General features: G+C 39.7%; 1 protein-coding gene and 1 pseudogene across 1 annotated transcript; one reads left to right on the top strand and one right to left on the bottom strand.

Moving 5' to 3' along the window:
- The first annotated feature begins 5,684 nt into the window (after positions 1–5,684).
- On the top strand, positions 5,685–9,938 carry LOC121790978 (annotated as a pseudogene).
- Positions 9,939–10,049: 111 nt separating this feature from the next.
- LOC121790979 (RNA-binding NOB1-like protein) lies at positions 10,050–13,679 on the bottom strand. Its single transcript, XM_042189060.1, has 5 exons — positions 13,333–13,679; positions 11,804–12,896; positions 11,361–11,529; positions 10,574–10,690; positions 10,050–10,470 (listed from the first exon to the last, which is right to left on the bottom strand). The coding sequence occupies exons 1-5, from the start codon at positions 13,658–13,660 to the stop codon at positions 10,324–10,326; spliced, it is 1,854 nt and encodes a 617-aa protein (XP_042044994.1). The 5' UTR covers positions 13,661–13,679; the 3' UTR covers positions 10,050–10,323.
- Positions 13,680–13,974: the final 295 nt, after the last annotated feature.

The raw sequence follows: 13,974 nt of genomic DNA, 5'->3' as shown, positions 1-13,974 counted from the left end.
TGTTGTGTGGTGCTCTGTGTAGTCTGATCCCTAATCTGATCTCACTTCACTTGGCCACTAAGTACTGATACTGCCAAAGTGAACCCCTGCGCCCTCCAAGAGCGAGTGATTGCGAACTGGGATAGCCTTTGCCAGTGTGCTCGTGACAGTCAGGGAATTGAGTCTGGTTCTCTGTGAGAAAGTGTGTTCTAAGTGCTTGCTATAATGTCTGTGTGCTTAAAGGTGTGTAAAGCTCTCTGTGTTTGCCTTGCTTCCTGTGCTCTTGTAAAAATCTTTGCAAAAATGACTCAGCCTGTTGGTTTGATCCCATTTCAATGGTAAAAATGACTTTGTGATCTGGAAACAGAAATGAAATGTGTTTTGATTCAACAAAAGGTTTTTAAAGTTGTTGATGGTTCTTTGCCTGAGGCAACTGCTCAGGACAAAATTGATGAGATAATGAGTTGGCTAGAGCCACCATTGTGTTAAATCTGTCTGATTCTGTGATTAGGAAAGTTGATCATATTGAATCTGCCTCTGAAATGTGGAAAAATCTTCATTCTCTGTATACAGAGACCTCTATGTCTTCTAGAATGTATCTGCTTGAAAAATTGTTCAAATTTAAGCTTGATTTAACTAAAGACATTGATGATAACATTGATAGATTCCAGAAGCTTGTGCAAGATATAAAAAGATCTGGTGATAAAACCATAGATGAATACACAAGTATAGCTCTAATGAATGCCATACCTGATTCCTATAGTGATGTTAAGGCAGCCATTAAGTATGGCAGGGATACTGCCCCTTTGGAATTGATTGTTAGCTCCTTAAAATCTAAAGAACTTGAGTTAAGGGAAAGGGCAGCTGATAAGAGTGCTTTTAATAGAGCTCTGAGTGTCAGAGGTAGATCTCAGTCTAGAGGGGGTAAAGACACCAATAATGGATCAGGTTCCAACTCTAATTCAAGAAAAAGAATAGATCTAGGTCCAATAGCAGGGATCCTAAATCTTTCAGAAAGTGTTTTAATTGTGGGGAAGTGGGGCACTACAAAAAGGAGTGCACTAAGCCTAAGAAGAAGAAAATCCAAAATAATGACACTCAGCTTGAAAGTATTGTCAATGTGGCAAAATATGATGCAAATAATGAATGTGTGTTCATGGTTCATGATCTGATGTATATTAATGCTTCCCCTATGTGTCCTTTTAATTCAAATGATTGGCTGTGTGATTCTGGATGTACTTATCATGTTAGTCCTTTTAAGGAGGTGTTTTCTGAGCTGAAACCCTGTTATTAATACCTATGTGTCTATGGCTGATGATAAAAAATGTGAAATCCATGGTATTGGTACTGTGTGTTTAAAGTTTAATGATGGTTTTGTGCTCTGCTTGAAAAATGTGAGGTATGTTCCAGATCTGTGCTACAATTTGATGTCTTGTAACTGCTTTAGAAGCTGCTGGTATGGGGGGAAAATGGGGGGATGGATGCATGAAAATTTGCAGAGGATCTATGTGTCTTTTTAAGGCCAAAAAGAAATGTGGTTTATATGTTTGTACTGGCAGAACCTCTTTCATGTGCTAGTGCCTCTGCCAATGTGGGTTAAAAGTGATAAAACTATGCTATGGCATGATAGACTAGGACACATGATTGAAAAAGGTTTAAATATTTTAAAGAAGCATGCTATTTTATCTGACTCTGATGTGCAAGGCAGTATGCCCTTCTGTGATACCTGTGTGCTGGGTAAACAGCACAGGGTTTCTTTCATTCTCCTGTGCCTGTTAATGTGAGCAAATGTGTGCTTGAATATTTGCACATGGATGTGTGGGGTCCTGCCTCTGTATCTTCTCACTCTGGTTCTGTCTATTTCCTATCTATCATTGATGACTTCTCTAGGAAGGTTTGGTGTTTTCTCATGAAACATAGTCTGATGTCTTTGAGAGATTTAAAACCTGGAAAAATGTTGATTGAAACTCAGACAGGTAAGAAGATAAAAGCTATCAGAACTGATAATGGTCTTGAGTTTTGCAATAACCAGATTGATAACTTGTGTGCTGCTTATGGTATTAAAAGACATAAAACTGTTCCTTATACACCCCAACAAAATGGAGTGGCTGAAAGGATGAATAGAACTTTGCTTGAAAAGGTGAGATGTTTGCTTGCCAAATCTGGTTTGTCAAAGAAGTTCTGGGGTGAAGCTTTAATTACTGCTGCTTATCTGATAAATAGATCTCCTTCTGTACCCTTAAATGGTCAGTGTCCTGAGCATGTGTTTTCTGGAAAAGATTTGTCTCTTTCTCACCTGAGGGTATTTGGCTGTACTGCTTTTGTACATACTAAGTCTGATAAACTTGAGCCTAGATCTAGGAAAGGTGTTTTTCTTGGATATCCTGAGGGTGTTAAGGGTTATAGAGTCTGGCTAAGGGATGAACCAGGTTTTAAGGTCATTATAAGCAGGGATGTAGTCTTTAATGAGACTGATTTCCCTTGCTTAGGTCTGACCACTGACCCTGCTCCACTCCCTGTGGACAGTGAACCTCTTATGGAGGAAGAGCCCACAGTACCACTCACTGATGTGGAGAATCAAAATGATACTCCAAGTGAGGTGGAGCAGTCTTTCTGGCATACCTATCCAGTATTTACACCTGTTGAGACACCTCATGAGGGAGATTTGATTGATAATTTGCCCCTGAATGTTAATGACAATGAGATGCATGATAGTCCTATTAGGCAAAACTCTCCTGCTCAGAATATTTTGCATAGTCCAACTGGTGTTCAAAATGCAATTGATAATACTGATTTGAGCAATTATGTGTTAGCCAGAGATAGAACTAGAAGATTGAATGTGTCTAAACCAAATAGATTTGTTGGCATGGTTGCTCTTATTAACCTGGCTTTTAATGTTTTTGAATCTGATGGGGATGAACCCCAGTCCTATAAGCATGCCACTAAGTCAAAGTACTGGAATGAATGGCATAAAGCAATGTTAGAGGAAATGCACTCCCTAAAGATAAACCTTACCTGGATACTTGTTCCCTTGCCCCCTGGTGCATCTGTGGTTGATTGCAGGTGGTTATATAAACTCAAAAATGAGGTGGAGGGCCTTAGGTACAAGGCAAGATTGGTTGCAAAAGGGTTTACTCAACAAGAGGGGGTAGATTATACTGAAATTTTTGCTCCTGTGGTTAAGTTCACTACTGTTAGATTGATGCTTGCTTTGTGTGCTCACTTTAATTGGGAATTGAAACAGATGGATGTAAAAACTGCTTTCTTGCATGGTGATTTAGATAAACCTATCTATATGAAACAGCCTGAAGGCTTTGTTGATCCCAAGTTTCCCAATCATGTGTGTTTACTGAAAAAGGCTCTTTATGGGTTGAAACAATCTCCTAGGCAATGGAATATTAAGTTTAACAGTTGCATGCATAAATTGGGTTTTGTAAGAAGTACTTTTGATGCATGCTTGTATGTTAAAGACCTTGATTCTCCTGTGCCTGTGTTCTTGCTGCTATATGTGGATGATATGCTCATAATGGGACCTTGCTTGAAAACCATAAAGTCAGTTCAGTCTGCTTTGAGTGAGAATTTTGACATGAAGGATTTGGGTGATGCTCAGAGATCTTAGGGATAATATTGTAAGAGATAGGAAGTCTTCTACCCTTGTGTTGCATCAAGAACCTTATGTGTACAAAATTCTTAAAAAATTTAATATGTCTGATTCAAAGCCTGTCTCTGTTCCTTTGGCTTCTCATTTTGTGTTGAGTAAAGATCAGTGTCCTCAAACCAAGTCTGATATTGATGCTATGAAAAAGATTCCCTATGCAAATGCTATTGGGTCAGTGATGTACTTGATGGTAAGCACCAGACCTGACATTGCTTATGCTGTGTCATGCCTCAGTAGATACATGTCTAATCCTGGCTCTGTGCACTGGGAAGCTGTGAAATGGCTTCTGAGATATCTTAAAAATACTGCAAAATATGGTTTGTGTTATTCTAAGTGTGAAGATGGTGTTTCCTTAACTGGTTTTGTGGATTCTAACTATGCAAATGACAGGGATAAGAGGAAGTCAACTACCTCCTATGTGTTCACTGCTTGTAGGTCTTGTATCAGTTGGAAATCCCAATTGCAGCAATAGTGGCTCTATCCACTACAGAGTCAGAGTACATTGCTATCACAGAAGCAATGAAAGAAGCAGTTTGGCTAAAGGGAGTTCTCTCTGAACTGAAATTTCTGAAGTTATCTCCTTCTGTGTTTTCTGATTCTCAATCTGCAATTCAGTTATGTAAAAACCCTGTTTTTCATGATAGAACTAAGCACATTGATGTAAGGTTCCATTACATTAGGGACATAGTAGAAAAAGGTGAAGTTTTCTTGCATAAGGTCCATACAGATAGAATCCTGCTGATATGGGTACAAAACCTTTGCCTGCTGAAAAACTTGTTTTCTGCATCAAATTTTTGCATTTTGATTTAGGTTAGATTGCATGTCCCGGGGTAAGTCCTCAGTCATTTACTTGCTTTGGTACAGCTGGTATATGACTTGAGGCTGGAAGTCCTCCTAGACTAATGGGTCTATCCCTCTGGTGTCTGGAGGCAGTGTGGTGGTTCCCCTGAGTGCAAGTGAACTTTTTTGTTCTTTAAAGCTAAGGGGGAATTACCTTGCAGGCTGTGATGATTATTTCACTTTAGCTTATAGCACAAGTTGGTTTTCTCAGAATGAAGTCCAAGGTGGAGTATGTTGAATAAATTGGTGGACCTTCATTTGGGCTGGTTTATCTTTGGCCCAGACGATGCTGTGTTGGGCTTGGCCCAAAAACTAATTCTCACTCTCCAGATGCAGCCACGTGTACTCTACCCGGATCAAGGCTTCAGCCGTTGGATTGTGGTGTGTGCTTGTTATGTGAGAGGTGAGTCCATTCACTTCATTCATTCTTTTGATATTCACTCTCTCTCTCACTCGAAGCTCTCCAAAACTCTCTCTGTCTCTCTCTCTTTCTGCTCTCTTCTTCTCCGACGATTCTCCGGCGGTTTCTGTGAGATTTCTCTCGGTTGAAAGGGCTGTAGACCTTGCTACAGTAACAGTGAGGGCAACTACTTCGGTTGCCGGTGTTGGTTGAGAAATAGGGTTTCTGTCTTTGAGGGTTTCGGTGTGAGGTGTTCTCGGACGGTATAGATCTGGGATGTAGGAGTCTGGTTGAGCTGGAATCTGGAGGGTGAGGTTAATCATCGGTTGATTCTGCTGTGCTCCTTTGGATCTGTGTTCTTGAGAATAGATTTGTGCTATCGGCGAGTGTCTGAGCCGAAGCAGCTTTTCTTCTGTGTTTTCTTTCATTGCATCTTGTGTTCTTACGTGTAACTGCTCCAGATCCGAAAGGATCTGTTTCTTGTAGTACTAATTCGTTTGTCAAGTGTGCAGGGTTGAAGAAGCTGAAGCTGGGAGTGAACTGTAATCTTGTGTAATAGATAGGTCTATTCGGTATTCAAGATTATTTGTAACTTTGATTGTAATATCAGTCGCATGGTTGGAGTTTGACTGAGCTCCCTAATGAAGAACAAAGAGGTCTTGGTAAATAGTGAATCCGACCCTAGTCTGATCCCTACAATCCTCACAATTTCATGCTACCATTTTATATTTTTTTTCCCAAAATCACTTAAAACATTCTTCCTCTTCTGCTATCTCCACTCGATTTTGATTTTCTGTCAATCAGCCATTTTCTTTCTCTCTCACTCACCAAACATCTCTCTTTGAATCCAAGTCTTCCTCACTTGTCGAACTTCATTCTCATTTTTCAGTAGCCTTTGCTTTCATTGGTAGTTACTGATTTTGATTCTAGATTCGCTATCAAGCTTACTTTCTTTTACTCACACATTTTCGGTGCAAAAACCATAGAATCTTGTCTTTCTTACTCATACATTTTCCGCGCTTGTTTCTCATTCTTCATATTCCTCTTTCTCTTCTTCCATAAACCCAATCTGTTTCTTCTTCTCCTTACCCTTATTTCTTGATTTCTTTTTGGGTTTCTTGAATTTTTTACAGATGGGTTCGTTAAGTTCTTGACTTTGGAGTGCAATGCTTGGTAGAAAGATGATATCTTTACCTTCAATTCAAGCTCTTTTACTTGGATTAGGACTCTTATTCGCAGATTGCTTCGCAGTTCCCATAAATGAAGGTAAACTTTTTAGCTTCCAAGATCACACATATCTTGATTTGTGATTTAATATTACTCTTCAAGAAGTGTTGCATACAATTTGTCGGGCTGTTGGAATTTATCTTGCAATATAATTAGTGTTTTAATCTTTACATGCATGATTTCTCAGACAAAATTTCTGGATTTTGCTATAGTTGAAGCTCTAACTGCTTTCAAGAAAGCTATTTTTGAAGACCTTTGCTGGTGTTGTTAAATTGGAACCCTGTGGTTTTAGACCCTTGTAATTGGGATGGCGTATATTGCTCGATAGCAGGAGACCATGTTGTAAAGATGTAAGGTTTCGACTTCATATGCATACTGTTAAAGCTATGATGCTTGGAGATGCTACATTGCCTGTAAAAATGGAAATTCAATGGTATAGGTTTATGATTGAATTTGTGCAGTAATATATCTGAGGCATCTGTGAAAGGGTTTTTGGCACCAGAGTTTTACAAGCTCTCTGCCCTGCAAGAGTTGTGAGCTTTCCATCCCGTTACTAGTTTTCCTGTGAGTTTTATCACTGTGGCATGGAAATATGTTGATTAAGTCTCCCTCCTGATTTTAACAGAATTTTGCATGGGAATTTGTTGATTGGTATAATACCTAAGGAGATTGGCTTGTTGACGAACCTCAAGGTATTGGATTTGGGTCGAACCAGCTGACAGGTTCAATTCCGCAGGAGATTGGAAACTTAACCAGCATCCAAAAAATGTCCGTGGGAAATTAGAGTTGGATATGAAGTTGCATTATTGGTTGTGTATGATCTTTGTTGGTTAAACGCTTTCCCGTCTTTCCCCCTCTCTGTGTTGCAGAAACCTTCAGTCCAATGTGTTGACTGGAAAATTGCCGTATGAACTTGGTATGCTGAGGTACCTTGAGGAACTTTGGCTTGATAGAAACAAGTTTATAGGAACTATCCCTGCTGCAAATAGCTCTGGGTTTTCGGCCATCAAGCATGGAATGTAAGTAGGGAACTTTATATATACTCAAATATAATGCTATCTTGTGCTTCATCCCAATCAGTCACTGGTCTTGTTTTTCATATGATTATCTGCTGAGTAACACAACTATATTTGTTGAACCAAGAGCAAGCATTATGTTTGCTAGGTTGTCAGTTTCTCCAATAAGAACTACTTGACATTGGTGGATTTATAGATGGTATATTTTGTTCAGCTATCAATACCAAAATTCTGTAGATGCTTGCATTGGAAATCAAATAACATGTTCATTGGCAAATTTCTTAGCTCCTGCACTGCATTTACTAGACTACGAGTGCATGTTTTGTTCCAAGAACGATATCATAAAGTCGTTTTGTCACTGGCTTCTTTTAGGTATGCTTCGAAGGGCAGCCAACTGGGGTTCTGCGGAGCCTCCCAATTGAAAGTGATCGACTTATCACACAACTTTTTGGTTGGAAATGTACCCAATTGCTTGGACTACCTGCCTAGGTACTTGATATATATTACCACATATTGTTCATTGTATGTTTCCTTTGCCATTATTTTTCGTTTTTAACGTTCTTGGTTTTTTTATAATAGATAAAGTTTTCTGGGAAATTGCCTTCAAGATAAAGATACTAAGCGTCGCCCTGCTACACAATGTGGTAAATGTCGCCGCTTCATGATTAAAACTATCAAATTTCTTCAGTTCGATTAAAGTCTTGATGATATGTATATGCAATGACTTTTGAAATGTGAGTATGTAATGGGAGTTTTTGCCTTTTTGGTGGATCGAGACTTGTTATAAGCTTGTGAAAGCCTTTTAGTTTAAGTAACGCTCGAACTTTAAACTTCCATTATAGGTGCACATGCTGCTTCACCGAATAAAACCCAAGCAGGAATGAACACGACGCACAATGCGACTGAAGATAGGTCGTCAAGACATCAATCAAAAAACTCAAAACCAGTGTGGTGGATCTTGGTTCTTGAAATAGTGACAGGGTTCGTGATTGGTTTGCTCTTCGTTGTTGCTGTTTTTACTGTTGTGCACATGTGGAAGAGAAGAAGACTTTCAATCATCATTCCGTGGAAGAAGTCTTCAAGTTCAAAAGATTGCATGACCATGTATATAGGTCTGTCTGAGTGTGGAGAGTTTCTTCCTCAATTTATAATTATAAAAACATTGTAGATTAAATCAATTGCTCGTGCAGATTCTGAAGCCACGAGGGAGGTTGTGAGATATAGCCGAGAAGAACTTGAGTTAGCCTGTGAGGATTTCAGCAACATCATCGGTTCGTCTCCAGATAGTGTGGTATACAAAGGCACTATGAAAGGTGGCCTTGAGATTGAAGTAATATCTTTTTGTATAAAAGAAGATCAATGGACTGGCTATCTGGAGCTTTATTTTCAAAATGAGGTATCGTCCTTCTAGAAAAATAAAATGATTTCATGGCGCTTCAACGAGCATATCCGATAATCTTGATATTGATCGACTACAAATTATGTTTGTGGATCAGGTGGCTGATTTAGCAAGATTAAATCATGAGAACACTGGAAAACTGCTTGGATATTGCAGAGTAAGCAGCCCATTTACGAGGATGCTGGTATTCGAGTATGCCTCTAACGGGACACTTCACGAACACCTTCACTGTAAGTTCCTTCCTTCTCTCTATCTTGAAATCGGTAACATGCAATAGAATAACTTAAATGAACCTACTCCATCTTTCTGCAGATGGAGAAGGAAGCCAGTTTTCTTGGACACGGCGAATGAAAATTATCATTGCCATTGCTCGGGGGCTGAAATATCTCCACACGCAGCTTGATCCTCCATTTACTATCTTGGAGTTGGATTCCAGTTCTGTCTATCTGAGTGATGATTTCACCCCTAAGGTGAGGGAGGCTACGAAGCCCGCCTACTTACTTACCTGCGTTGTACTGTATAAATCGTTAAGTTGTGGTGATTGCATTTCTCTCAACTTGTGCAGCTCGTTGATTTTGAATGCTGGAAAACAATTATCTCCAGGTCGGAGAAGAGCTCAGGCACGATAAGCAATGAAGGCGCGGTTTGCATCCTCCCGAGCTCTTTAGAGGGTCGTCATCTAGATGTACAGGGCAACATCTACGCGTTTGGGATTCTCTTACTCGAAATCGTGAGTGGAAGGCCTCCACATTGCAAAGAAAAAGGCTGCTTATTCGATTGGGTGAGTGATCATGTCCAACTTTTCTAGTTGGTAACCATCATGAACACGGGGTCTATCACTTTAAACTGCAGGCTATAGAGTTTTTGGAATTCCCGGATATGATGGCATACGTAGTTGATCGTGAGCTGAAGCATTTCCGATATGAGGACCTCAAAGTGATATACGAGGTGGTGAGCCTGTGCATTCATCCTAAATCGAACCGGAGGAAGACTGTGAGCGAGTTGTGCTCGATGTTGGAGAACGGGATCGACACATCCATATCAGCGTAGATAAAATCGTCGGTGGCTTGGGCCGAGCTCACGCTTGCCTCGTGACAAGCTCCTCCGACCTAATATTATACATGTCAAAAGCCTGATACTCGATTTTTTAACCATTGCTGATGGATACCATTACGTGACACTGGTCGGTGTCCTGTGTGTAATGTGCAGTAGTAGGTCCCACTCGTCGCATGATCACGCACGGGTGGTGTAACCGTAGGTGACTGGCTACATCATAGGTGGCTTAGAAGCTCTCATTCTTTTGTATATTTGAGGCCATTGTAAGACAGGAGATTTAGGTTTGATACTTTGGTTATAGTCTAACATGTTATGACAATGACTGTCTGTTTTTCAATTTCATCCTATCTTGTTAATTTGTAATTCTTCTTTAAGATTGTCCGTTACCTTATTTGAAGAGATAATTGATAAGTATACTTTAGGCTTTGAATGAATGAACTAAACCATCCTTCGTTACCTTATTTGATGAGATAATTAATAAATACTATACTTTAAACTTTGAATAAATGAACCAAACCATCATCCAATGTCTACAAATGAACATGTTTAGTTTGGCTTTGCGAAACTTCACAAAACCATGACTCATTTGAAGTATCCAAAAACCTATCGGAGCAAAACTTGATTACATCACAACAGAAAAGGAAAAGGAAAAGGAAAAGGGAAAAAAAATCACGACTATTCTTGTCTCGAACGTTAGCCACAACAAAATCGATGCATTAAAGCTAAAGTAGATATAGAAGTATGGTGATTAGCATTTTCGAGGGGCATAACGGATGTCGTTAGGGTTCCTCTTCCCACTGAAGACAGCAAGTGCTTTCCTAACCGGAGGCTGGAGTGGAGCTTTCTTATCATTGTGGTGGAGGAAAATGTCATCCGGTATAAAGAAATCGTCGTTCTGCATAACATCATGTTCAAGTAATGGATTGAGCCAACATCTTACAATCAAAAACAAGAAATACTACTATAATGTAATTGATGAAATAGATTAAACAATTAACCTGCTTATTCTTCTTCTTTGTCTTTGGATACAGAAACTTCTGCGGAAGCTGATCCTCACGTAATATAGGGTTCTTTGTAATTGCATCTCTACCACCTTGAGGTAGAGGCAGTGAATACTGAAAAGGGATATCACATAACAAAGTTTGGTCAGATTTCTGCAAATGTTTGGATCAAAACCGTAAAACACAATCAATTTGGAATCTCACAGAAGATGCTGATAAACAAAGCGCAGAACCAACAAACAAGAAATTACATAGCACATCTTAAGAAACCAAACACACTCATCATCTAAATAACAAGTACGAGCAACCTTCACTGTATATCATATAATACTTCAATAGAAGAGACTATTCAAAGATAGAGAATAAGATTAACTAAAGGAAAAATTCCATATTTTGTACTCCACTTTTTAAGTTGTCTAAATTGGGTCACACCACTTCAGTTTGTTATTTTATCAAAACTGAATCTTTGTTCACTCATCCATGTTAAGTTAGATCCATGTTATTCTATTGCTTTATCAAAAGTGGAGTTCCTAAACCCAATTAACAGAAGAAAAAAAAGGGGTGAAACAAATAGTGAAAAGGGACCCGAATCTGTTTCAAGTCCCCTAAAGAAATTCATTACTTATTATTTTGTCAAGACAAAAATATTTATTCAGAAACAGCAACCTGCAAAGGCTTCGATATTTAAAGGGCCTTGGAAAAGAACTTTCTAATGTCATATAGCTACAATCAGTATTAAAGAACAAAGTGCGACAGGATGGTTGTTAAAAGAAGTTACTGCTACCTTTGTTCCACGTAAGGATACGCGTGGTCGGCGTGTGGCCAATATAATACCATTGTCACTAACTGTAACAGCCACCTTTCGTAATGTGCCGCCATTCCCACATGTGGGACAGAAAATCTTACCGATTTCTGTAGTCACCTTAGAACAAGCATGGCATTTGAGCACCCACCTAGAGAAAGAGAAAGAATATCAGGATGACATCCATATCATAAATATAGTGACTTATGCATCTTCCAAAATGTGCTGTCCTAAATATAGTGATTCATGCATCTCCCAAAATGTGCTCTTCGGAATAATATATTATTCACTGAACCCATTCATTCTGTTTTCTCCAGCTTCAGAATTGATACCATGTATTTACTTGAATACTTATTTTCTACATATATTCAGACTACTGAGAGTAACACTTAGAGAACAGAATCTAGAGCTATCCTTACTCATACCTGTGAAGCTCGCGAATCTGCATTCCTCCAGGGGCCAGAAGTCTTAAACCTATCTGAAGAAGAACATTTTGCATAGCATAATCAGCAGTTATGCAAGCGACACTAGACTCGGATAAGGATCTAAGAGTCCAGCTCTGTTCGCTACTTATATCATCTGTATGCCATGTATCAGCATCTTCATTTGTCTGACTTGTAATCTCTAAGTTCCCGAGCTGTTCAGTGCTCTCAACAAGGTCCTCCTGCAGTGTGTCACTGGAAGAATCTATTGCCTCTACCCTACCGAATTCATCTCTTTGGAAAGGAAGATTAACCCTCTCGCCATTTTGAGAAGACATCAAGCATTCTTCATCCAGTTTCATCTTATTTATACCTTCAGAGATATCTGCATTTCCGTTAACATCCTTACAGAAACCATTAACCGTTTGCTCATAATTTTCATCCACAACAAGCTCTGGACATGCGTCATCATCGATGTTTTCAGTATCTGGATTACTCGGTGTGTCTTGTTGTACAGACGAAGCATCGCTCATGTCACGTCTAGCTTTTCTCCTGAGAAATCTTCTATGAGTACTTCGACTAACTGCTGGTCGCCAATCATCGGAGTTTTCCTCAGACTGACCTAGCGATGCATCAATACCACCAGCCACCATCTTTTTCCCATCAATTTGAACCTCACTCTTCTTCTTCGGATAGTATCTCTTGGGTTTCTCAAAACCAGCATCACCATCCTCCTGGTTACCCGCACACGACCTACCATCATGACTGGAGGCATCCTCCATACTAACTTGACCTTCTGGAATAACACCAAGGCTCAAATCTTTGAGGGGCAAAATTCTAGATTCGGCATGTGATCCATTGTCTTCAGCATGGTCTAGAGCTTCCCATTCCTCAAGATTAGGGACATTAGAACCCCATCCAGGCAAGTCCTTTTCTGGAAGCCTTTTAACATTAACGGCATGAATGGCAGGCGGGTTGTCTCTGAGATGCTGAGTCCCATGGATTTGGGCCTCCAATGTGTAGGTCAAGGCAATGAGCTTCAAGTCGACATCCGAAAGTGTTTGCAAATCACCCGTAGCCCTAGCAAAGCTGGCCACTGTAAAATAACGAATTGAGTAAGAAAACTACTTCACATTAAAAGCTTCTCTTATATAAGTTTTAATACATGTGATTGAGCTTAATATTACCAAATCCACTAACAGTGGCAGCGACAATATCCCAATCTCCTAGTAATGTGCTCTTTTGTAATGTAAAGAAACCTTTTTAAATTGAAACTAAGCTTTATAATCGAACCTCCAAAAACTATGATTTATAATCGAACCTCCAAAAGCAGATATAATTTAATCTGCTTCAGTTTAAGAAGCTCAACTAAATTATTAAGACAGCAACAGTGTCCATTTATGCGCACAAATTAAACCACAAATACAATAGAAAAACATTGCCCAATTATACATAAACAACAATTATTGAGGACACAATGAAAAGGATCTATGAACGACAACAATACTGCAATAAATGAAGAAAAAAATCACCTTTCTTAAGAGCATCAGGTGAAGGCTCCAGAGTATCAACAGAGAAGGGCAGAAAGTGCAGGGCGTGGCGAGAGGCGGGATCGCGAATTTCGGTGATGACCTCGGCGACGGAGACGAAGCGGTCGGCGGAGTGGAGGAGCTTCTCTCCTCCCTGGATTATCGCGTTGGCGTCAACAACCGCCACCGCGATTCCTTTTGTTGATGAGCAGCTCCCCACCAATTTTTGGGCGATAAATTCATTTGGTTGCTGCTTTTGTTGTGGTTGCGCCGGGGGTTGCTGCTTGAGGATATTGCTCCAGCACATCAGCGGCGAAGCTTGTACTTCCATGGTAGAGAGAGGGATAGAGAATCAGGGAGAACTATAAACCCTATGATATTTTAGTCCTATTATATAAGGAGAATTGGGCCATATTAACTGGGCCGACTTTTCTCAAAAAGGACTTTTAGTAACTAAATAGAATATTTTGAATAAATGATCCTATGGTTTCAAAAGCAATTTATTAAACTAGAAATTAAATACATGTTGGTATAAAAGAAATGCCACATATGGGATTGAAGGATACAGTTAGGCATGCACAAACCGACCCGGCCCGGCGGTTAACCGCCGGTTCATGAACTGGAACCGGGCCCGGAACCGGCGGG

This window comes from Salvia splendens, unplaced genomic scaffold (genome assembly GCF_004379255.2).
Source record: "Salvia splendens isolate huo1 unplaced genomic scaffold, SspV2 ctg693, whole genome shotgun sequence".
NCBI lineage: Eukaryota > Viridiplantae > Streptophyta > Magnoliopsida > Lamiales > Lamiaceae > Salvia > Salvia splendens.
Note: the sequence above shows the minus strand (reverse complement) of the source record. Positions and strands in the feature narration are given on the sequence as shown.

Bases quoted from the DNA above. Each gene is read 5' to 3' on its own strand.
- LOC121790979 (XM_042189060.1), bottom strand. From the start codon at position 13,660: ATGGAAGTACAAGCTTCGCCGCTGATGTGCTGGAGCAATATCCTCAAG. The intron at 12,897-13,332 runs GTGATTTTTTTC...GTTATTTTACAG, and splicing joins ACCTGATGCTCTTAAGAAAG to TGGCCAGCTTTGCTAGGGCT. The intron at 10,471-10,573 runs GTTAATTGTTTA...GATGTTATGCAG, and splicing joins CAAAGAAGAAGAATAAGCAG to AACGACGATTTCTTTATACC.